Here is a 25469-nt window from a genome sequence, read left to right on the forward strand (position 1 = left end):
AGAAGATCTCTAGAGCTTACACATCTTGCTTAACTGAAACTATGCCTGTTGATTAGAAACTGCCCATTTCTCTCTCTCTTTATGTCACTGGCAACTACCATTTCACACTTCGATTCTATGATTTGATGATTTTTAGATACCTCATATAAGTGAACTCATATAGTATTTGTCTTCCTGTGACTGGCTTATTTCACATAGCATAATGTCCTCAAGTTTCATCTACATTGTTGCATATTGCAGGCTTTCCTTGTTTTTAAAGGCTGAATAGTATTCCATTATGTACATATATACTGTATTTTCTTTATTCATTATTCAGTAGATATTAAGGTTTTTCCACATCTTGGCAATTGTGACTAGTATTTCAATGGAAATGATAGTATTTCTTTGTATATAACATATTCTTAAGCTATTTTATATTCTTGATGTTTATTTAGTTAGTCCTTCTCTCCAGTAATGACATTTTAGGGAGAAACTAGTCCTTTATACTTATATGGTTACTGGACTCATGGTACTAAAGGAATCTTGAGAGATTGCCTAGTTCTAGTCCATTGTCCTCCTCAAATTGGCTTTTATCTAAAAATCCAAACCCTGCAAGGTAATCATTTCTCTTTCTAATATGTATATATGTATGTGTGCATCTATGTGTGATTTGTGGCCATAAGTCTTTTTCCTAAGTCTTCTCTTGCATAAGTGTATATTGTCTTCTCCTGAACATAAATTTCTTTAATCTCATCCAGGTCCGATCTCCAGGAATTCACTTGAAATCTATTATCCCTTTTGTCTTTTTTTTCTCATTTATTTTCAGCCTTGAATAATATTATTGCTTTCCAGATCTTTTTTTCACTTACTCCTACAAATACCTGACATTATTACCCAGAGACTGTGGCCCTCCATTGCAATAGCGCTTGGCCTTTGCACGGGAGCCTTTGTCCTACACTTGTCTGAACCGCCTGGTTTTCAGGGTGAGGTTGTGTTTTCCTCAGAGAATTAACTGTACACACGACTTCCCTAAGCATCATCCTCTCTCCTACTCTCCCAACGTAAAGAGATCGGTCAAGGTATTGTTTGTCTTGCAGCACAAGTTAAATATACTACTTCCATTTTGGAAATTGCACAAGACACTATGGCTGAAATTGAAATTTGTGGATTTCCACTTGATATAATCTGACAATAAGACCTAGTTCCTTCAATATAGTTAATAATATTCTACCATGATAATACAGTATAATAATTTAAGTGGCCTTTCTTAATAAAAATTCTAATGAAATTTCAAGTCCTGTAAAATTAAGTGGCTGTACTGTGATAAAACATATACAACCCCCTTCTGCTCAAAATCAGAAAATACTTTTAGGAAAAACTCCATTATTCTTCAAAAAGTGAGGTTTAGAGAAAGATATTTTCCTATTCCTAAGAAAAGTTATCGTGTAAAAGTGTTAACTTGCGAAACTGGAACAGATATTTGCTTTTTCTTTTGTAAAAATGGAATTTAGTTTTGGGGGTTTTATATCTCCAAGTTAGAGTATTATGAAGTATATCTGAGACAAGTAAACTTTTGGAGAACAGGAATTTAAAAACTGCTATTAAAATGTAGACCTTATTTATTGCTACGATATTGAAAGAGCAATCAGGCTTTGTATCAAAAGAATTACCACTGTGCATAAGGTAGGACTAGAAAGCAGGAAGACTGATTTACAAGTCATGTAGGAAAGTTGTTTGCATTACAGACATACACAAAGTAAGACACTAGAATTTATACTGGACACAAACGTCCTTTTCCTCACCCTTGACAAATTATAACAGCACCATACGTCACTTGCACCTCTTGTAAGGCTGACCAAAACATTTTAAGGGAGTTTGGATATCAGTATACACTTGATAAGAAATTCCTCAGAGTTCAAATTTGTTGCAGTCATCACTGTACTGAAGATGTTCTTAGCTTAAATTCTCAAATTTGGGAACTCCTTTAAAAGGCACATTTCCTTCTAGCTCAACACTAAGTTTTAACAGAAGAGTTTGAAATAATACCTTAATCCCACATTTCTAAAAAGGTTGTTTTATTTTTGGGTCCCTAAATTTCAGAGGATTCTCCAGGTGATGTGAATAAAGGTATTTTCTTGGTTTTCTGACTCCTGGTGAAGCAAGAGATTGCTGCTGTTATTTGTGTCATCCATGTTTTCTGAAAAAGAATCACACAAATACATATATGTATACACACACATATATATATACATACATACATATACACACATATAAGTGGAGAGAGACAGAAGAATGTTAACCTGATAATTTTCCACACTTGGATTCCTATTTTCCTTTGGATTTATGGACTTGCTCTTTAAAACTGAGGACTAATGAAACATTTGCATATGGTTTCCACTTTCTTACATCTAATACATCATCAATATCTCTGTATAAAAATGCAAATGGATTAAATGAGTATTCTATGAGAGTGGGATAGTCATGAGTACTCAAGGGACCATAATAATCAATGATGACTAATTAGCATATAAATAGTTTGAACATTGAATTTCTGTTTTGTGTGGAAATAAATTCTTAATGGTGTAATTTGAAAAACAAACTGAGAGAGATGACCTAGGAAACTGAGTCCTTAAGAAGAATACAATATTGTATTTATTGTCTGGTCACCCTGTTGCTAGGATGGAAGCTGACCAGAAGAAAGGCAAAACTGGAAACTTCTAACTAAGATGGAGAAACCAGAGTCAGGCAGCTGGTTTCAACTCCGTCGCTGTAAAAACGGACATGTTTTCAAAGGTTGAGAGGAGACTTGACATGATTCAATACTGCAGGACCCTCACCTAAGTTAACATTATTTGCTTACTGGGACTTTGGAAATTGATTGGAGGATTTTAAAAGCCAATCAGGCAATCCAAAGCAGTCCTTCCCACACTTCATACAGAAGCTAGAGCTCAGAATTTGTGCTGGAGCTTCTGGCGCAGGAGAAAGTGAGGGAGGCTGTGTCAACTCTTGAGTGTGGGATGCTGCCACCTTGAGGTTTCTGATACACACTAGCATCCATATCCCTCCCCACCTCCCAACAGCTGCCCTTCTCAAAGCACGTGAAGGAAGTCCACAAACCTTTCCATTCATCTTTACTTAAGAAACGGGGTGGGATTTTTCCTAATGTCAAGTTAGAAGGATCAAAATCAACAAAATTGAAACACGTACTTTGATGTGTTCCGTTGGGGCTTGTAATAAGAATGCTGCTATACACTGTCGATACCGGTTTTCGTGTTGAATAAGGAAGGCATTTCTCAGTCCAAAGACTAGAAAAAAGATTACAGAGACAAAATGTCAAATCATTGAATATCAAATCCAAAGTGTCTCAGTTCTTCTCCAAGAGCCTAGAGTTCTTTGTTTTTTAATGACGGTGGGACTTTTATGTAGATTACAAAACGAAGTCTGAGTTCAACACCAAGTCTCCACTGCTGTGTCCACATAGAGCCCACGTAAATATGAAAACCCTTTCTTCCTTAATTAACGACTTCTGGGGCTTGTGATGGTAAACGGACTCCTCCTCAAGGAAGAAGCTTAACATGTTAGGCGGATTTTGCGTGTGTAAAATACACATAATCAGAATATGGAAAACCATGGAATTACTGTTTCTTTTTAGACCCCCACCACTCCTTTTCAAAATGTTTTATTTATTTTTGTATTTAAAGGGAGCCATGCCAAAAAAAGAATTATAAACAAAACAAGATGTGGCAAAAACATAAAACCAAACAGCATACAAAAGCAAATAAATAAAAAGAAGAATCAAATAAAATGGAACATTCTTCAAAGTATGTGAAATGCAAAACAAAAAAGAGGAAATGAAGGTTGGCATACTTTCTGTGTTGGCAAGAGGAACAGTCTGTTCTGTCATTTCCTAGCTGGTCTCTTAAAAAAACGACAGGAGATAGTGAAAGAACAGACTCCTTCTTTTTATATAGCAGGAACTCTTAAAAGCTTCTTCCTTGAATTATTAATACAACAGAGAAAAAAAATTCCACGACCTATACATCCTTTCTAAAGTTGATTAATGTTTAGAAAGAAACCAAAAAATCAAACCAGGGTGTATTCTGGTCATGTGAAGTATGTGGGAAAGGTTCTAGAAGAGCACTCTTTCCCTGGCTGATCAGGAAGCTGATGCTTGTCCGCCATCATTCTTCCTATTCATTGGCGTTTGTGGGTTTAACTCAGACTCATTGAAGCAGGGTGGGTCTCACTTCAGAATGGAAGCCAATGCAAGACTTATTTTCTCAGCTGCTAGAACTATTCCACTATCACAAATCATTACAGTCTAAACCTCATAATTCCTCAATCCTGTCACAACAAAGTCTGTTAAGGTCATGAAATTCTGTCCAGTGTTTCTGAGGTGAGAGGACTTAAACCTATTAAAATGACTTTCTGGAAAACAAGATTTGGCTGTGTTTGTTTTACTCCCTGATTTTTCTCCTTATAAGTTCTCTGTAGCAAGTGAGGCTTGAATGATTAGGTTGTTTTTCTTGGCTCGCTTTTGGAATCCACTGTCCTCAAAAATTGTAACTGTAGTTCTCAGTTACTGAAAGTGTCCCTCATTTGTTTGGTTTGCAATATGGGTACAAGGGGCTTTATAAGCAAAAGGACCTGGTATGGTTAGGCTTGTAAAATAAAATAAGAAGATAAGATGTAGTCAGGAATAGCTCTCTTTTCCCCTGACATTCTAATACAGTAAATAATGATAATGAGTACAATAATTGAAACCTTTTATTAAGCACTTACTTTGTACTGGGCACGGTGCTGTCTTTTGTTTTTTTGTTTGTTTTGTTTTTTATCTGTTTGTGTCATTTAAACCAGTGGTCTTCAACCCCCTGGCCGCGGACCGGTACTGGTCCGTGGGCCATTTGGTATGGGTCCTCAGAGAAAGAATAAATAACTTACATTATTTCCATTTTATTTATATTTAAGTCTGAAAGATGTTTTATTTTTTTTTTAAATGACCAGATTCCCTTTGTTACATTCATCTAAGTCTCACTCTTGATGCTTGTCTTGGTCACATGATAACATTTATCTGTCCCACCCTAAAGGGTGGGTCCCACCAGGCTGTGAAACTATTTTCTGACATTAAACCGGTCTGTGGCCCAAAAAAGGTTGGGGACCACTGATTTAAACCACACAGCAACCATATCAGATAGGTCAGCCAATTCCCACTTACAAATGAGGAAACAAATTTAGATAAACTCTTCCAAGGTCACACAGTAGGTGAAAGAGCCAGGGTTTGAAACCAGGTCTCTGTCACTCCAAAGCTCAGTCTCTTCACCCTTTACTGTTTCTCACTCCACTGCTATTCTGCCCCATGCACTGTCTCTGAACACTCAAAAGACCAGAGAAATGAGGAAAATATAAAAAAAAAACAGAATCAAAGATGGTAGTGACAAATCAAAAACTAACAAAAAAAATGGCAGAAGAATAGCTTTCAAAAGGTATTGTTCTTATTTTAAAGAAGAAAGAAAGGAAAAGGAAAAGAAATAGAGGAGAAAAAATATACACTTCCCCAAGGTAATACAGGGATGTCAGGCTTCCTGTAAGTCCGTTCTCAAAGCCCCAGGACTAAGCTGATCCCTTTTCGCTCCCCCACAGGGCTCAGGCAGCTTCTCCCTCAGCCATTTACCATGCCATCTTCTAACTATGGCCACTGTAGTGAGGGAAAAATTCAAGGCCTAGGATGAGCTCTGATATGACATCTTCCCCCATGAAAAAGTAACTAAGCAAACAAAAGGAGTGATTTCTGGGGCTGACATACTGCCTTCTATACTGCGCTGAGCAGGGAGGAGGCTCACGTCAGGTGGGGGGCTGGGGGATGCACCCACTGGCAAAGGTTTGCTCCCCTGACATGCCCCTTTTCAGGCGTGCTCTCTGGCTTGAGCAGACTTTGGCCTGTATATATGCTGTTTGGTCCCAGCAGAATCAGATATAAGAGACCTTAGGCCCTGCCAGGTCACTGTCAGCAAATCTTAGCGCAATAGAAAGAATAGAAGAGACGGAAGGCTCTGGTTCTGGATGCAGGATTCCTCTTAGTAGGGAAAAGAGTCTATAACCATTCACACATTAACATATGTAAATCATTTAAATATATAACTTGGTTATATACCATAATAATGTAAATGTTCACTATTATTATTACTAATTTGTTCATTCATTCACTATGTAATGTTGCTCTGTATGTTTGATCCTCCTATGCTACTCACTGATGCTCTGGGCTTGGCCACTGGCATGGGAATTGAGGGGTATGGGTAGTGCTCCCTCTTTTTCTGCTCCTCCCTTGGGACAGAAAGACAATCCCCTCCTGCCAGCTCCAGCTGGTCTCCTACGGACCCATACCCAAGGCAGAACAACCGTCTGCTTTCTCCTGAACACTACCCAGCACCGAAGAGACTGAAATGTCCTTTAAGTCTCTTGAATGCCAGGGCTTTCCTGACAGGGTTTAACTGGTCTCTCATTGTTCTTATAGCACCCCAAGAAAAAGGGCTGTTTATTATTAAACTTCAGGGCACCCACAGAGTGTCTGGTTCTCAATAGACTCTTAGAAAATGCTTGAAATGAATAATATATATATATTATATATATATATTTCTGACCTATATATATGTCACAGCAATGATGAAGCACTCAAAGTAGCAAACCTTACATTTGGTTCCCAATCCTCACATGGGACACCACTTGTTGCAGTGACAATGAACTACTCAGAGACCAGATGAAATGCTCTGAGGGGCTGAGGGGAGGCAACAGTCCCAGTCAGCAGACCAAAGGACTGAAGCCCTGTCCCCAGCTTTACTCAGATATTTATTAGCCAGTACAAATAATTCTAGGAAGCAGACAGAAGTTCTCAGGGGGTGAAGTAAAGGACAAGCAACTTGCTGACCCCTAATCTCTGTTCTGAGAGCCTAAACATTTTCTGTTGCTGAATCTTATCCTGCTGTTTTGCTGTTTCCAGCACGCACTGTTTCCAGTTCTGGTCAGAGAGACCCCTGGACTCTCATCCACTCAGAGGCTTTGTCCTATGGTGCCTCTCTGTCTCTAATTGTTTGCCCTAACTCTGCATTTTTCGTAGCATATTCTTACATACACGTATATGTGTACATATTATGTCTGGCATATTTATTTCTATATTGCTATTGTAAAGACTATCTTAGGCTTGCATAGTGTGTTGTGGTGGACCAGTGATTATCAATAGCAATAATACCTAATAATGATAAAATACTAGCAAATACAAAAAACAGCTATTATTCACTGAGTGTCTTACAGGCATTATTTCATTTAATTCTCATGACAACGCAGTATTGTAGCCATTATTACCCCTATTTAACCAAGAGGAATCTGCGGCATAGAAGATTTAAACACCCTGCCTGTGTTCACATGGCTAGCAAGTGGCAGAGCTGGTCATCCAAGCACTGGAGACCAAGCCCAACACTTTTTCTATAACTAATTTGGAGAGTGACTGATGTCTAGCTGCATAGGGAATCAGTGTTTTCTACTATGAAGACTTAAACTCAATTTACGTGCCATTACCAAAAAGGCCAATATAAAACTCTGTGGTGGCAAACAGAAAAACTGAATGAGGAAGATGGACATACCTGACATGGGGACTGGGTCGAGACTTCTGACTGCCAGTCTATCGAGTGGGATGGGCTGATCGAGCACCGTGCAAGAACCACCTTCTTTTATTACTGTTTGCAGCTCAGGAGTAAGTAATGGACACATTACACCTGTGTCCGAGCCTCCAACTTTCTGAAATTAAAGAGGAAAATAATGAAGGAAGGAGGAAATAAGTATTGGTGCACATCCCTAAATCGATTTTGAGAAACAATTGCTTGGAATCCAGCCTTCTACTCTTTCTGGATCTTGAAAGGCATTTCCCCAAAGTACATAATGATTTAAAGCATAATGTTTCTAATGCCCAAGTTTAACGGGCTGAATAAAACATGTGTGACATCTCTAACTGGGGAACATTTTGACACCATCAGATCAATGGGAAGCTCTCCGTTTCCAGTATCTCTCTACAGTACTGAGCGGGAGGAATGAGAACGGGAGCTTCATTTTGGCCAACTCTTTCCATGGGATCTAACAGTAAACTCTAAGTAGATTCCATGCTCTATAATTTGTAAAGAATTAAAATTGCTTTGACTAGATAAGATACTGAATTTTTTAAAAAGAGTGTCAAAGATTGTCATGTGTATAACATATATTGTTCATTAAATTACAAAGAGGAATTTAAAACATGACTTTTTTTTCTAAAAAAATAAGTAAACCCAATGTCTTCTCTAGGTAGTTGTTTTAATATGTAGAAAGTTAATAAAACTCTTCAGATTTATCAGACAGAGGAATTTAAAGCAGATAATATTCCTTATTGTGGAGTCAGGTTGTGAAGCAGGAAACCAGAATATTACCCATCTAGACTACAGTCATTATGGGCTGCCACTCATTCATATACTCAGATTTGAGTCCTTATTTGATAGGAAGGTAGGCTGAGCTTAGTGTCAAGGTTTTTGAAGGGGATATTTCAGGGCTTGACTTGTTCAGACATGCCTCTCTGGGTAGCTTAAGAAAGAAGGCCATCTAAGTTTCAAAACAGCAATTCTTGATATTCTCCAATATCTACTCCCTCCTCAACTACCATTCAACTATTCATATGTTGGTCAATGGGTGTCTATTTTTATTACTTAAAGAGCCTTAAACTATTTAGCTCAGCTAACCAACATCCCATCTAGACACTTAGGCTCTTAGAAGATTTGAGATACCTAGTCTCATGGCCTTACATCTATGTAAGGCTGGTCGTCTGGTAGAGAAGTGGGTGAGTGAGACACATTAGCTGTCTCTGATGGCTTACATCACGGCAGCTCCTCCCACTCTAACAGCAGGTGTCTGAGCGCCCCAGAGGCAGTCCGTCTGTCATATCACTCACACCATTCAGGGTACAGACCCTGAAATGGGAGATTAGACAGAAAGCCTTCAGTGGACCATGATGCCTATGGATTAATTAGTAACAACAAAAGTAGTGGCCATTAATACTTAAGTAATGGGGAAAAACCCTGTTCTTGGATGAGATTATGAGGCTTTACCCCCAGCTGACACATTTGGTCCGTTTGGCTTCTGTGGTTCTTACTGTGGGTGGACACTGAGAGCTCAGGGCTCCCTCCCACCTGAGGGCTCCCTCCCACCCGCAGGTGCCAAACCACTATTTCCCAGGAATGACGTGAGCTTTCCAATCAGAATAAATGATGGCTTGCAGCTTGGCGCAGGGCAGGGTTGTTTCAGGGAGGCCCCCACACTGACAGCTCTCTCTATGGACAATTTGGGTGAAGAGAGGGCCACAGTGGACAAAAGCAGTTTGGTTTTCAATGTTCAGGCAGGTCAGGAATAAGCCCTATGGTCTGGGACTTACCCCAAAAATATACAGACCCGGTTACCCTACAAATGTACACATCCTTTGACCCTCTTAAGAAACATAACTTGCTTCAGTCGTTGTTATTTTTGAGTTAGGAACTATCTGACTGAAAACCCCAATATTTTGCAATGTTCCCATTTTTTAGAGAGTGAATCCCAATGTGATGTAGGAAAACATTCTATATTTTTAACATAACTTATTTGGAAATATTTCTAAACTTGTTTAGCAGGCATAGTTAGTAACTGCAGTGTTTTACCTTTTTGTTGCGCTTAGTTTTTGTAACTAAGAGGAAATCGTCAAAGAGAAACAGATACACGTCTAGGAATCTTGCACTTTCTGAGGAAAGAAAGAAGGTGAGATCGGGGCTGGAAATAGTAAGCAAAAGATTTTTGTGTGTTTTGAACCAAAGAACCCCTTAGAAAACAAACCCAGCCAGGCATCCTGGCGCACCAGGCTGACAGCCCAGGGCGCTCCGATTGCGTTGTTGGTGGATTGATTCCTTCATTAAGCAGAGATTTGATGTGAGCTCAGACTCATTCCTTTAAAGACATCGCATTTGTGATGCATTTCACGGGGATCTAAGATAACTTGGAAGATGTTTTTAACCATCTCAGGTAAGCCTAAGACACATCTATCGACTAGCCTAGTGGAACCTATAGCATTTCTGCCTCTTGATTCATCTGGTTGGTCATTGGCAAAGATCTGCATTACCCAAAAAAGGGCATTTTGTCATTGCTGTGGACTAAGTACCCCCCATTCCAATTCATATGTTAAAGTCCTAACCTCAACGTGGCTTTCATGAAAACTATTATTTCTTTGTAAAAGACAACAACATTTCCAATGTGTCTATATGTGTTCAAATATCCTTCATGTAGCTTTATATTTATAAACATTTTGATATAACTTTTGATAGTAACTTAAGGCAATTAGGCTTTTCTACTTTTCTCTAGGAAGAGGCTAGTGGCAGAAGAGAAATCCAATATTAGAATAAGCTGTCCCCTCTTCTAAGTTTACCACTTAGAAGTTAGAAGAAGAAATATACTGCTCACAAAAATTAGGGCATATTTCAAAATGAATATGAAACAATAAAAAGAAGAAGCATTTGATATTTTTTTATTAAACAAGAACATCAGAAAAGCAAATGACAAGTCAGAGAAAGTTGTTTGATTATGCAAATGAGATGCAAAACCAACTTTTATTTCATTGGTGAAAATGTGCTATACAAAAGGCTGAAAGTACTGGAGTGTCTGCACATTCCCTGATCCTCTAATTTTGGTGAGCAGTGTATTTCAATTTAAGTGATTCCAGAGGAAAAGACAGTCTGTCCAGAGGGGAATGTGATAGATACTTAAAGTAAATAATTTTTAAAAATAAGTAAACATTTTCTATTTTTCTATTATTTTACTTATTTATATTATTCTAGAAGTCCTTTTTTATATACTTTTATCTCTAGAAACTACCATATTTTTTGCTCCAAAAGACGCACTTCTTTTCCCCCAAAAGTGGAGGGGGAAATGCCTGTGCATCTTATGGAGTAAAAAATATGGTATTTTATTAAATATTTTAACACACCATTTGGTTCAGAATATTTTTTTTCTTATTTTCCTCCTTAAAACCCTAGGTGTGTCTTATGGTCGGGTGTGTCTTATGAAGCAAAAAATACAATAGGTGGCTAAAGTTAAATTAATAGATAAAATATTTAAGATTCACTTCTATTTCCTCATGCTTTCAAGCCTACAATTTCCTGGCTGGGTCCCCCTGTTTGTCTTCCAAGGCAGGTGCTGTGATTCTGGAAGCCCACCAGGTGAGGCTTGACTGTGCCATGAACCTCCAGGTGACCTTGAGCATGATACAGAACCTCCCCAAGCCTCATATTTCTCACCTGTAATTTAGGATTACATGTAACTTCTCTGTATGACTCACTGGAAGGAGAAAACTGCATGGAAAAACTCTTTGGTATAAAATGCCGGTCCTGTGTGCCTTCCCTGACTGGCAGCTCCCAGGCAGGGGGTACGTCCCAACCTGACATCCAGAGCTAAAACACAGCAGATTCTCAACAAATGTGTATTAAATAAAGAGTTATTGCCTGTGACTTCCCACCAGATCTGATGCCACCATAAATAGGCAAACACATATCCTACAAGGCTTCTCACACAGTAGATGCCCAATTGAGATTTTGTTCAGAAACGAATAAAGAAATGAACACAACTTCTACTTTGGTCAGGTAGCCCTTTCTGATCCTAATACTTATTGAGCACTGGTTCTGTGCCAACCATTTTTTTCAGGTGGTTGTCTATCCATTAGCTCATTTAATCTGCACAACAAAGGGAGGAGATTGCTGTAAACGGGTCAAGGTTATGCAGGCAGAAAAGGCAGAGCCAGGAAGTGACCTGGCAGTCAGCCTCTATGACTCACTCTCCTAACCAGTCCACCACAGCCTATTCGTGCAGCTGGCTACTGCCTACAAGACTTTTCTCCATCTATAGTGGTCCTCCTTCCTGTCCTTCTACTGACCTCCATCTCTCTAACCACCCAAGGCCACCTCTGGTCCCACAGACCACATAATGCCTTTTCTGGGTACTCCAGTGTATGTCCAGTTGTCACGGCCATCACAGCCAGGCACACGCAGGTCCCCATTAGATTTGGACAGATGGTAAAGAAACAACAGAGCCAAAAATGGTGGGCCATTCTTTTATTCTAGCCTCACAGCCGCCCAGCGAGAAGCACACAGAGGGAAAACACTTCCATTCAGGGCTCCCAAAGCCACTGACACATCTGGGTTTTCCTAGAATCAAAGACCCCCACCATTCTTAGTCACTTCTGGTTCCCCATCTGCACATCTTCTCCCTCCTCATCTCTGCACAAACTGGCTTCCCCTTCAGCACCCTGCCATCTTGGCTTTCTTCTCTGCAAAAATGGCTTCCTTCTTCTTCTTTCTTCTTCTTAAAACTTTTTGGCGGGAAACCCTACCTCCAGCACACATTAGCATAACAAAGCCCCTTCCCAAGCAGGAAGGTAATCAGTAGTTTTACTGGGCAGTGCCATTCACCTGGGCAGCAGCCATTTCTAACAATAAAAGTGAGCAAACTTAGAAAATACAGATTTTACAAACTCATTTGCCCAACATCCAGCTTCCCCATCACTCTTCTCTACTGAAAGTATCCTGCTGCTCTGCTCATTAGTACAGAGCATCCCAACTAGAGGAAAAGGATTAAATAGAATGATGACTTTATATCCTCCAGTGATACCTACCAAGCATAAAACGTTACATAACAGGTTCTCAATCAACACTGATCCACTGATCGGAAAATCGCCCAGCTCATGGGAGGAGTAAAATGATGATAACTGCTGAGGAGTGTTTTATGATGTCCCTGACCCTGAATTAAGCTCTTTATGTATGTGATTTTATTTTAACATCAATCTTAGGCGAGAGATATAGTTATCCCATTTTATAGAGAGAAAATGAAGGGGACGTAGCTATTTACATTGTGATGTCTTTGATCAATCCTGTACCCATGAAATTCTATAGCATATTCTTTGACTCATAGCTTCCATGGCCTTGGCCATAGCAAACACAGTTCTTCACACCCTTCAATTAGCAACAATTGGACATGTTACATGGTAGCAAAGATGTTGGGTTTTTAAAGGAAAAAATTATTTACCTGCAAGGGTTAATTTTCCTTCATAGAGAAGGTGTCTGTTGGTTGGAGACAGGATGTTTTCTGCCATGCGTTCTTTAAAAATGTGTTTCAGGCACTTACAAAACAAGGAAGAAAATAAAAAAGAAGTGTTAGTTGTTGGAAAAGGACATGTTCTGGGAGCTGGGGCAATGCACGCTGTCTATAAAGTTCAGGACATTTAGAAACGCCAGTAGATGGACATGGGAATAGGAAAGAACAAGAAAATCTCTCAGAAGGGCATGACGACACTTACAATTCCGGTGGATGGAGGCTGTACTCCTTGCTCATGAAACTAGATTTAACACTCAAATGTACAGCTGGGGACTTTGTAAGACTAGTATATTTCCACCAGAACGCCAAACTTAAGTCCTAATGGATCCTTTTTGTACCTCTGGAATGAAAAACCTTTTATCTCTATCCCAAAGTGGAGGCCACACTATAATCTCTTGTAGATATCGACATTTTTGGAAATTGTCAAGCCATTTCACTTTTCCTTCAAGATCCCCTGAAAGACAAGACATAGTCAATATCTTTTTAAATTCATGTGACATTACAGCATAAATTTTAACCAAGATGTACAGTAATCATTTGGAGATTTTGCCGCTAGAACCAAACCACATCTTAAGTCCATTTAACATATTATTTGCAGTTTAAATGTCTCAGAAAACTCATTAATTTGAAATCAACCTCTTGCAGAGATAAATGAAGCTGAAATAATTTAATTCAGTAAGTGGAAAATGTGTGATGCATTTTTATCTAAATAATACAAATAAAGTCCTTGGTAAGTTTTCTCTTCCCTTGCTCATTTACATAGCTTGTAATTAGAGGAAGAAAAAAATAATCAGACTAACAAAGATAAACATATTTTTTGTCCTAATTATAAAACACACATTTACTTCATGATAAGGATCATTTCTTTTGTAAAATCTTATTTTTTCTTTTGAAGATTTGTATTAATTTTCCAACATTTTCTAATAATATTGTTATCAAGGTTTTGATATGATATTAGGGGAGACAGAAGGCAAATCACAGGCCTGTAGGATCACATGGTTGAGGGAATCCTTGAGAATTCACTATGTTTATGCTCATAGTCACAGGGATCTCTCCCTCCAACAATCAAAATTCATATTTTATTGAGAAATCCTCAGAAGAGATGCTATGATCTTCTTAATGAAATTATCAAGATAAGTAATAATCTCCAAAAATACTTTAAAAGTTTTAGAAAGTACTTTTAATTAAATTTTTGTCTTACTCACTTGATAAGCTTAATTCTAGTTCCTTGGGCCATTTGAGAATTTGAATAACAAAATTAAAAAGGGAAAAAATACTTCCACTGAATGGTCATTTTACATTTAAAGTTGAAGAAAAAGAATATGTCATTTCTATACAGCTGATGATCATAAATTTGCATTGCTCCCTTTTGACGCTCCCAGGAAATCTTGGTTTATGGGCATATCATGGACTTATTTGAATTTAATTATACAGGGCTACCCAAATAAACTTAAGTCACCACAGGGCTTGTTCTGTTCCCATTCCCAAATTTCAGTTCTAAAGATTATAGTGGGCATTATTTTTAGATTGACCCTGAATGTCAGTGACCTAAAAAATAATGAATGGTAATTTAATCCTCCGGAAGGGCCTTCCATGGTGTTTATTCCCATTTGCTTTGTGTTTGGGCTCAGTATGGATGTTAAAAACAAAGCCTTCAATCATCTGGGACGTAGAACTTTTCCTGCCTGAACTCACATGTGAAAGCCTTGGAGACAGCCACGTCCTGCATAAACTTGCTGCTCGAGTTCTCATTATGCTCACCAGGATGTGACTGGAGCCCATTGTTCTGTGTGTGTTGATTTCCCAAAGCCATGACCTCAAGTCAATGGAACTACCTTCTAGGATGAATCCCAGATTATTTCCAGGGGCCAAATCCTCCCCTTCCAACCCCAAACTCTGATTAAGCTTCCATTGGAGGTCTGGGCCACTTATCTCAGGGACTTACTGATTGACTTTTCCACCTTTTCCTTGATGGAATAGATCATTATTTTCTCAGTGGAGTCTGTACTCCTTTTCCAGATGTTCTTCAGCAACAAGGGGTATCGAGTCAGCCTGTGTAGCGGGGCCACCAGCAGCTCAGGCAGGTGAAGCCGTCGGCACTGTTCATTTTGCTCACACCACTGGGGAAGGCAAGCACAGACATGCTCAGAACGCCACTTCTATCGAGGCCCTGAGAAGCCTGGACATGAGAAACTCTTAGAGATTTTACTGAGTGATGACATGATGCAACTGGGAGCTTGCTGGGGGAGTTTATAAGTCACAGACTAGACTTGGCTTTTGAACATTCTATATTAAAGAATCCATCAAATTCAGGGTCTGAAATGGAGTTCTCAGATATGGTTAAAAGGTATTATGGAATATTACTGACCAACATTGCCACTTTCCAATTAAAGAGGAGAGAATCCTTCTTTGGCTGTCTTGTCTCCCCAGTAGTGGTGCTGAATGCAGCACTCAGCATCATGTAAAACAGTGGTTCAACCATTGGTCCATGGACTGGTGTCAGTCTGCCAGAAATTCCATGCTGGTCCATGGAAGAGTTAACCACCCCGATGTAGTATGAAGATTATAGACCCATTGATCTGAGTTGAATTCACTTATAATCAGGGTGATTGTGGCTTATCAGCCTATATCATCAATGAAAATGCTATTCAGATTGTCTTAGATTATCTTTCGAACCTGTCAGATCATTTGAACAACCATTTGTACTGTGAAGAGAATTTACAAATCATGTGCAATAGACAAAAAGCATTCAGACAAACTTGTGTAGTGGTCAATTCATCGTACATGTGGAGTTCAGAAACCAAGCACCAGCTTGTATCATGTCGCAGTGTTATGCATGGTAAAATGAAACTGTATTTGTTCATGTTGTAGTTTCTGGCCAGCTAGGTCACTAGTCCCCAAGTTTAAAAAGGTTGAAAACCACTGACCCATAGCATCACCTCTCAATCCTCCCAATGGGGAAATTTGTCAAGTTGTAGGGGAACAAAAAAAGCTTAAAATTTCCTAAATTTCTTAAAGAACACATGTTCCTTCAGTGGCGTTGATAAGATGTATTAATATATGTGTTTCAGCTCCATTTCCCCTTCTCACATAAGAGTTTGGTTGGCCCCTTGGCTTCTCCTTCTCCCTGGCCCTGGCAGGACAGTTCCTGTTTTGCCAGCTCTATTCCCATCCTCATTGTGGGGCACAGCTTGGAGAATTATGAATAACACATGGAGGGAAACGGAAGAATTTTTTCTTGTGGAATCAGTTCCTTGACTCTCCTTTCTTGGAGGGAATGAGGGTAGTATAAGAAAATGGAAATGGAAATCAAAGAGACTAAATTGAGCTCCGTGCTACAGAGAAGAGAGGGAGAGGGAAGGGATAAAGAGACAGGTGATTTTCAATAGAAAGGGTTTGACAACAAGGCAGCTGCAGGGGATGCAAAGCACCAGGGAAAGAGAAAGAGGAATTGTAGGATGTACTGCTGTGGGTCACACACTGGATTTCTATAATTCAGGGGTCCCCAAACTACAGCCCGTGGGCCGCATGCGGCCCCCTGAGGCCATTCATCTGGCCCCCACTGCACTTTCGGAAGGGGCACCTTTTTCATTGGTGGTCAGTGAGAGGAGCATAGTTCCCATTGAAATACTGGTCAGTTTGTTGATTTAAATTTACTTGTTCTTTATTTTAAATATTGTATTTGTTCCCGTTTTGTTTTTTTACTTTAAAATAAAATATGTGCAGTGTGCATAGGGATTTGTTCATAGTTTTTTTATAGTCCGGCCCTCTAGTGGTCTGAGGGACAGTGAACTGGCCCCCTGTGTAAAAAGTTTGGGGACCCCTGCTATAAATGGTACTTGAGAAACACAAGTAAACGTGAGTATCGCTCATCAATTTGTTTCATCTGTTGGTCTGCTTCTTTGACTATGATGCGGTCTTGAACCTGAGGAGCCCCCGCTTGTGTGCAGGTGACACAGAATGCATGGAGTCAGGTCTCTGGCCACTAGGCACACAGGTTCATCAAAAGGTACTATGAGGGGGTGTCTTCTTCCTCTTCTCTTCTCCCACCAGCTTGCACCTGAGTTTAGTGCTGACGGGGTCCTGCCCTTACACTAAACATTTTTCTTGCTGCAGGCTATCACCTTCTTCTCTGACTTTCCTGCTCAGTCCAGGCCCAGGCTATCACCTCTGCCTTGTGACGCGCACTCTTCATGGCCAGCCTCAGGTGTACACTGTGGAAGGCTCCCTTGGATTCCCCCAAAGAGAGCTTCAAACATCTTTATGCCTAGGTGTCAGCCCTCGCAGTTTGGAGATCTAGGTACACAACTGGCCCAAACTCCCAAATCCAAAGCCATCACTTAGATATTTACACACTCTTTGAGAGACCAAGATTTTAATGGCTTCTTCTGGCCCCTGGACTTCTGCTCACACACTTTCTTCTCTGAACAGCATGGGCCAACTGATGCCAAACTTAGATTCTTGATTAGTTTTCTCTGCTGGTTTCCACTCTAATACTGCTCATGCCAAATGTTTTATAAGTGTATTTGCTTTACTGAAGATTGTGGGTTGTGGGGGTAGGGGGGTCAAATACACAGCCCACTGCACCCCATTTTGATGGTGTCATTTTCTTCTTCGAAAAGAGAGAGCTTTTCCTCACTCTTCCCTTTTCCAACTCCTGGCCTCATGCTTAGCAATCCGCATTTATCTTTCATAACTTGACCATGTCCTTAGGGGTTTCACTCACCTCCCCCAGGAACGTGATCAAAGTACTTCTTCTGAAAACACCCAGGACTCTTCCTCACAGCCATTCTGCTGGAATCAGCCTTTCCCACTTCCCCACACACAGGCAGGCCATGAACAGGAGCACAGGAAGGCCCAGTGGGCGGAGCTCATGGAGCCAGGCATCACGTGGTCTGAGGGACCACCTTCCCTTTTCCCGACTTCACAGTCCTCTTGGGGGAAGGTGCTGGGTTACCTCCAAGTTCTCATATGGGTCAAAATAGTTGGGATTCACATTGATGTTGGGAGGGACGAAGAAGGAAGCGGGCGCTGCAGGTGTGGAAAGCCCAGGGGTGGTAACGAGTGGAAAAAAGACATAGAAAGAAGCCTCGGTCTGTCATCTTGGTGGCTGATTTCCACGCTGACTCACTGGTAGCAGCATTGCAGCGCAGGTGTCTGGGTGCTCCAGAGGCTGACGTCTCACAAGCAGTTAGGTATTTCCTCCAAACACAGCCGTGGGCCACTGCTCCAAATTTCCATGCCATACAAAATTCCTCCGCTGCTAGCAGCGCCCAGAGTAAACGTGAAAACACCCCATTTACCCCAGACATCAAGCAGGCAAGAAGCACCAGTGGTAAATAATTGAGACAGAGATCCAGGCAGGGTTATTGGAAGCTTTTAGTGTTTAGAAAGGCCTCAGAAGAGAGAAAAGATATTTGACAATTCTAAAAGTAGATGGAAGTGTTCTTTCATCTCTCTATTGGCTTTTTCTTTTTTTTTTTTTTTTTTTTTTTAGATCCATTAGGAAAAAAAAAAGGAGAATGTCTCTGTCAAAAGAAATGAACATAAAAGGTTTTTTATGGATAGGTCTAGATCAGTGATTTTCAACCTTTTTCATTACATGATGCACATAAACTAATTACTAAAATTCTGTGGCACACCAAAAAATATATTTTTTGCCAATCTGACAAAAAAGAGGTATAATTTTATTCACACCGGATGGTTGTTGTTATGTTGGCTGTTGTTATTTTTTATCAGGCAATCTAAGGGAAAGGAGGTCGTTCCCGTGACTAAGAAGTTGGGCATTGCATGTTTTAAAAAATGTGCTGTGGCACATGGGTTGAACATCATTGGTCTAGATTAACTGAGGATGCTTTTGTTTACAATAAATGTTTAATATGTTTATGGTAACAGTGAATAGAATTCAGGGGCCCATATAAAAACACTGCCCTCATAAATCTGTCTTTGTGGGATGCAACATTAAGCCGGGCAGCCAGCATGCTTGGAAATTTGGGAAATTTACTTAAGCTCTTTAAACTTCATCTGTGAAATGTGGTTAACAAGAGTAACTACCTCAGCAGCTTGGTGAGAGGTTTTAATGAGAGAATCCATACAAAGTGCTCAGAACAGTGCCTGGCACATGTTCAAACACTCAGTCCAAGGTGTCTAGAGTTCTTAGCAATTGTTAATAGAACCCCACAAAGAGACTGGGTATAAAGTTCCAGTCTCTTTATCTGGATCATTTTAACTGTCCCTGAAAGAGCAGGGAGGCTTATCCTCCCATAAACATGCACTAACAATATGTATAAACATTGTAGAAAGCTCAGCCCCACGTGGTGTGGAGGATAAATTCATCCCAGTGCATTCACAGCCCAGTTCCAGGCAGCCCATGGCACAACACAGATTTAAGTTCTCCAACAGCGTTGTTTATATTAGCACATGGTAGGAGAACGAATGCCAGCTTCAGACTAGTCTGAATCAAATCCTGCCTCTGCCTAGAACTGTTGTGTCTTTCAGCTTGTTGCCTACTTCGCCTAAGCTCTTGAAAAATGGGGATCACATCATGTTCGATAGGGTTACTGTGTAGACAAAGAGATCATAGATGACCTGCATGCAATGCAGCGGCTGGCTGTAGCAAGGGCCTAAGAACTGGTCACCTTTATAATTATTATTTATTGTATATTACAATTACTGTGTTATATTATAATTATATTTTAATCATAATCATATTTATTATATAATTAGATTATTATTAATGATCTGTGATTGTGCTTTTGTTCTGTCCTATGGAGCTGAGGAAGGCAGAATCACCTTCACTTCCTCCAAAGTCTCTGGCTGATTCCTCACCATGCTTCGTGATACTAACAGTTCCCAGGTGATGGCAAATAACCCCAAGGAGCTGCAAATAGTTTTGGTGAAAATGCATTTTTTTTTGTATGTAGATCTTTATCCAGGTTCATTTTTTTGCCATGCAATGGCCACATGACCTTGCAAAAGTCATATAACCTCTCTGAGCCTCAGAGACACATGGTAACAATATAACCAAATTCATAGCTTTGTGCTAAGGATTAAAAGAAATGTTTAAGTAAGTACCTGGTAAAGCATTGTGTATTATAAAATTATTGTATGTTGTCATTACAATGTTGCATCCTCTATTCCCTTTTCTTAAGTATCTTTGGATGCTATGTGTATTTCATGTAAAAATGTAAGCCACCCTTCTATGTCACAGTTGATCTGGGCTTTTCCACGGTTATTTGAAAATCGTGGATGAGCCTTGTTAAATAAAGTTCTGCCCTTGCTTGAAAGAGAGATACGTGGGATAGGATTCTCCCCAGTTTGGGGACCAGGCTGGAAATCATTTCTATCTGTTTACAGGGAAAACTTTTGTAATTGGATTATTCATACCTTTGGAAATCTAATGAGCTTCCAGTTTTTAGTCTGAGTAACAAAGAAAATAAGAAGAGGTTGAAGCTACAAGAACAGGGCCAATCCTCTCCCCCAAGGTTATTTCTCCTTTTTCAGCCACCACGCCCAGGCTTCCTGGTACAGCTGGGCCACAGGTGCACTGATTCACAGCTGAGTCTTGGGAACTGGGGCGGCCTTGCCTCCCACGCCTCCAAGGTGATGCTCTGCCAAAGCTTTCTGCAGCTGCAGGGAAGAGCTACTTCTTCTGAAAAAGGGTTGGACTGTTTTCTCTGGATCACACAGAAGGGCTCTGGTACAATACTAAAAAGGTACAGTTCATACTAAAGAAATGTCAAAAGAGGAATCAAAGGAACTGGAGAAGTCAAAGAAAATTCTTTCCATGACAGCATAATGGCAAATGCTGAAGGTCATGAGCAGAAATTCCTTGCTCTAATACTTTGGGACCCACAGCTGCCATGTTGTACAATTTCAGGAGCAACATTTACATTGTGCTCTAAGATGTACTCCAGGGGGCGCCATTCACACAGTATACAATGTAAATGGTTTTCTAAGTTTGTGTGCAATAAAATCTTGCTGGGACCAAATCCTCTAAGAGCCAAACTTCTAGTCACAAACAAAACCTTGGTTCTTATTCTAGCTTTGTACCAGTGTCATCCATGAACATCCAATGAACAAATAAAACATTTTTAAGCCCCAGTCAAAATTTCAGGAGGAACATGAGATGATATAAAAATGTTTCCAGATGTGCACCATTTAAAATTCCTCAGTGTGCGGTGGAAGATGTATTTATGAAGAAAACAGATTTGTAGTTAAAATGTAGTGTTGATAATTTTTCTTCCCCTCCCCCCCACTTAATTTGGGTATAATAATTCCTATTACCTGTTACACTCCCCCGAAGTGTCTCAGGGAAAATATAAAAGAAAATAAAATGGTACTTTACTTTTAAATAAATTCCAAAGTCGTCTCTCTGCTTCAGGCTCTCAAGATAAAAGACGGCTGCAGAGTAATTGAGGCAGTAGGTCTGGTGGCTTTGACACAGGCTCCCTCGGAAATGCTGCAAGAGGAGAGCAGAGGAGGGTGTGGGCTGACTTCCCCCTTCTCTCCACACCTGTCACTAACTAGAGCAGGGAAAAGCAGGGCAGGGGCAGGGCAAGCAGGAGTTATGACTGTGTGGATAGAAACAGGTGATCTTCACAATAAACATTCTTTAAAAACATAGTATTCCCATATCAAACAGTTAACTCCTCAATCCCCCCCCCCCTCCTGCTTAAAGAAAGGTCTATCTTGATTTAATTCACCCTTTTGTTTATGTTTAGGTTGAGGTCTACGCTCACTGCATGGCACCGGATAACAAATATGGCCACTGATTTCAGGGCTTATGTCGGTTAATGTTAAGCTTGTGTTGGTAGTAAGTGATTAAATTAACAACATTTAACTTTTCATCAATTCTACCTTAAAAAAACTTAATTCTCCTACCGGCTTATAAAACTACAGCGTCCCATCTGAAGACCTCTGATGGGTGTATGCATGTATGTTTGTAATGGTCAAGCTGAGCAAACCACGCAACGTGCCACCATCGCAGTGAAGCGTCTTTCCCCCACCCCACACCCCTAGGGAAAGATTGGGAGATCTTTCTTAGCATAGTTTTGGGTATATATATTTTTTTACCTTTTTCATCCAAGCCAGCTTCTACTCATGCCCTCTGACAGCTGTCAATCTGTTCTCCATATCTATAGTCTGTTTCTATTTTGTTTGCTAGTTTATTTTGTTCATTAGATTCCACAAATAAGTGGAATCATGTGGTACTTGTCTTTCTCTGACTGGCTTATTTCACTTAGCATAATAATCTCCACGTCCATCCATGCTGTCACAAAAAGTAATATTTCTTTCTTTACAGCTGCATAGTATTCCACTGTGTAAATGTACCACAGCTTTTTTTATCCATTCATCTACTGATGGGCACTTGGGCTGCTTCCAAGTGTCTTTCTCAGGAATGAGTTATTCTTTTCTCTTCACCAAAGCTCTTTTTCCTGGCAGACATTCTCTTCAGAATTTAACAGTGTCAACCATGTTGCTAAGCCTATGTACTCCTTGATAGATTTATTGATTAACGTAATGGGTAATAAATCCCATGAACAAATTTCTAATAGTGTCACCATGTGGTGGAATGAGAGAAGGAAGACACACTTGTTGGTAATGTTGTAAGTACATATAGTAGAGAACACAGACCCAGCCTAAAAAGTCACTAAAGGAGGTGATGGCAATAAAGGCAGAAATAACAAAAACCTAGAAAAATATTTTTGTTATAAGACAGAGGAGAGCCCGGGCTGCATAGCTCAGTTGGTTAGAGCATTGTTCCAAAGAGCAGAGGTTGCTGCTTCAATCCCAGGTCAGGGCACATATAGGAACAGATGTTCCTGTGTCTTTGCTGCTCTCTCTAAAATCAATAAAATAAACTTAAAAAAAAAATTTTTTTTTTTTGTATTTTTCTGAAGCTGGAAATGGGGAGAGACAGTCAGACAGACTCCCGCATGCGCCCGACCGGGATCCACCCAGCACGCCCACCAGGGGGCGATGCTCTGCCCCTCTGGGGTGTCACTCTGCGGCGACCAGAGCCACTCTAGTACCTGGGGTAGAGGCCAAGGAGCCATCCCCAGCGCCCGGGCCATCTTTGCTCCAATGGAGCCTTAGCTGCAGGAGGGGAAGAGAGAGACAGAGAGGAAGGAAGGGGTGGGGGGTGGAGAAGCAAATGGATGCTTCTCCTATGTGCCCTGGCCAGGAATCGAACCCGGGTCCCCCGCATGCCAGGCCAACGCTCTACCGCTGAGCCAACCGGCCAGGGCTAAAATACGCTTTTTTTAAAAAAAAAAGGCAGAGGAGAAAACACTATAGGGAAAAAATGTCAAGTTTTGGTTCCAGCAAGAAGTAATTTGAAAGACAGTATAAATTGATTTTTGAGGGGAGGGAGGAGACAGTTGTTGATAGCTTGGAGATGAAGGACACTGGGAAGCTTGAGAAACTTTATTCCCAGGAGACAGCTGTTAAGCTGTTAGAAATCTGGTTGCACAATCTATATGACCTTGGCCAAATGATCTAACCTCTCAAGTCTCAGTTTCCTTTCGGGTGTGTGGCCATGTGTCTCTCCTTGGCTGATGAGCTGTGAGCAGACACGCCATGTTTGGCTTCAGGCAGAATTTGAAGCATCTGTGAGTGCTCTGCTCCAATTTCCTATGTCTTTGCCTTGGCAACTGGTAACTTTCCGGGTTGCGCCTGCTTCCTTAGCCTGGGTCCCAGAGAGGGGACAGTGACAAAGTGGAAGTAGGGCATAAGGGACACATGAACCAAGCTGTTGGGATTTGGGGCTTGTTACTCTGGTAAAACGGAATCTAATCCGACAAAGAACCTTTTAAATTTAGGGGAAATTTGTGTAAACCATCTCTGCACTCCTGTAATATGAAGCATTAGTGTGTGAGTGATATCAGAGACCTTTAGGAAAGGGTCTGTTAATGTCCCGTGCTGTCTAGGCTGTAAGTGACTCCCTTACACTGTGGTGTGAATGTCATGCCCCCTCAATGAATATGTGTAATCCTAATCCCCCAAAGCAATGGCATTAAGAAGTGGAGCCTCCAGGAGATGATTAAATCATGAAGCTGGAACCCTCAGGAATGAGATTAAAGCCCTTAATAAAGAGGTTCCAGAGACCTCTAGTCCTTAGGGCCAGTGAAGGACATGGTGAGAAGTCTGTGACCAAATCTCAGACTTCCACCCTCCAGCACTGTGAAAAATAAACTTGCTGTTCATGAACCACCGGGTCTGTAATATTTTGCTATGGTAGCCTGAGCAGACGAAGACCACTGACGTGTTTTAATGGGAAGTTGGAGTTTCTCCTGATTTTACTTAGCACTGAACTGAACCATGTTCCGACTCTAAATAAATTGAGAGAGCCCAAGGCTTTAGCTACTTCCCAACAGGTCATGTTCTTTCCCTTGTCTTTCAAAATTTTCCTTACTCAAATCTGTTTTCAAAGTCCACGTAAGGATCTCCCTACTTTACATTGAGTTTTCTGCTTGTTTTGCCTTGTTAGAGTTGCCATGTCTCACCTCAGACATCTTTGCCCCGGGAAGAGTTTCCTGTCTGTTACTGCCTCGCCCTCGGCCTCTTCCCGGGAGATTTCCTTCATCATGCCTACCTTCCGTTCCCCCTCCGCATTGACCCCAACTTGATGATGTAATTATTACTGTTAGTACTGAATCCATTCCTCCCCCACGAGGCTGGAAACAAGCAGCAGCGTGCCTGGTTGTGCCCATCATTGTTCACAGGCCGACAGCCCCCACATAGCACTCAAGTGCTCAATACATCTCAGTCTATGCTTTTTAAAGTGGATTCTAAGAAATCAAATCTTGCTAAATGAGAGTAGATAGAAACTGGATTACAAAACTTAAGGTAAGAAAAGTAGGGAGGAGGCTTAAATATGTACTCAAGAAATAAACAGTCTTTATAAAACGGGGCTACGGGGCTGCCTCTTTTCTTCCTTCACACGCAGAAGTCCCCGGAATAGGGTGCTGATGGATTTGAAGGCTTACTGTGTTTTGTTTTGTTTTTGTGTGAAAGACTGGCAATTTGGTTGGAAAAACAACTGAACCATATAATTAGCCTACACAAACTATTGCCATGAATATTGCTTTAAATTGAAGTCAGTGGATAGAGCATTATTCTGGTGCACCGAGGTCACGGGTTCTTTCTCTAGTCAGGGCACATGTGAGAAGCTTCTCTCTCTCTCTCTCTCTCTTTCTCTCAAATCAATGGAAGAAATAAAAAAATTAAAAAAGGAAAAAAAGACGTGGAAATGATTTTTCCATGTGTACATATTTCGTTGTTAATAAAACCCCTACAGCAAAGATGACAAT

The 25469-nt window shown here is 40.5% G+C and overlaps 1 protein-coding gene across 1 annotated transcript in view; it reads right to left on the reverse strand.

Moving 5' to 3' along the window:
• Positions 1-1782: 1782 nt before the first annotated feature.
• PLEKHG7 (pleckstrin homology and RhoGEF domain containing G7) overlaps positions 1783-25469 on the reverse strand; it is a 43392-nt gene continuing 19705 nt past the window's right edge. Inside the window, exons 8-15 of the mRNA XM_066365747.1 lie at positions 21503-21616; positions 15101-15275; positions 13494-13609; positions 13087-13180; positions 9681-9760; positions 7614-7767; positions 3187-3284; positions 1783-2176 (exon numbers count right to left, since the gene is read on the reverse strand). Of these exons, the coding sequence (XP_066221844.1) occupies positions 2069-2176; positions 3187-3284; positions 7614-7767; positions 9681-9760; positions 13087-13180; positions 13494-13609; positions 15101-15275; positions 21503-21616 (939 nt within the window). The 3' untranslated portion in view covers positions 1783-2068. The remainder of the gene's footprint in view (positions 2177-3186; positions 3285-7613; positions 7768-9680; positions 9761-13086; positions 13181-13493; positions 13610-15100; positions 15276-21502; positions 21617-25469) is intronic.

The sequence above is a fragment of the Saccopteryx leptura genome, chromosome 2, assembly GCF_036850995.1.
Source record: "Saccopteryx leptura isolate mSacLep1 chromosome 2, mSacLep1_pri_phased_curated, whole genome shotgun sequence".
NCBI lineage: Eukaryota > Metazoa > Chordata > Mammalia > Chiroptera > Emballonuridae > Saccopteryx > Saccopteryx leptura.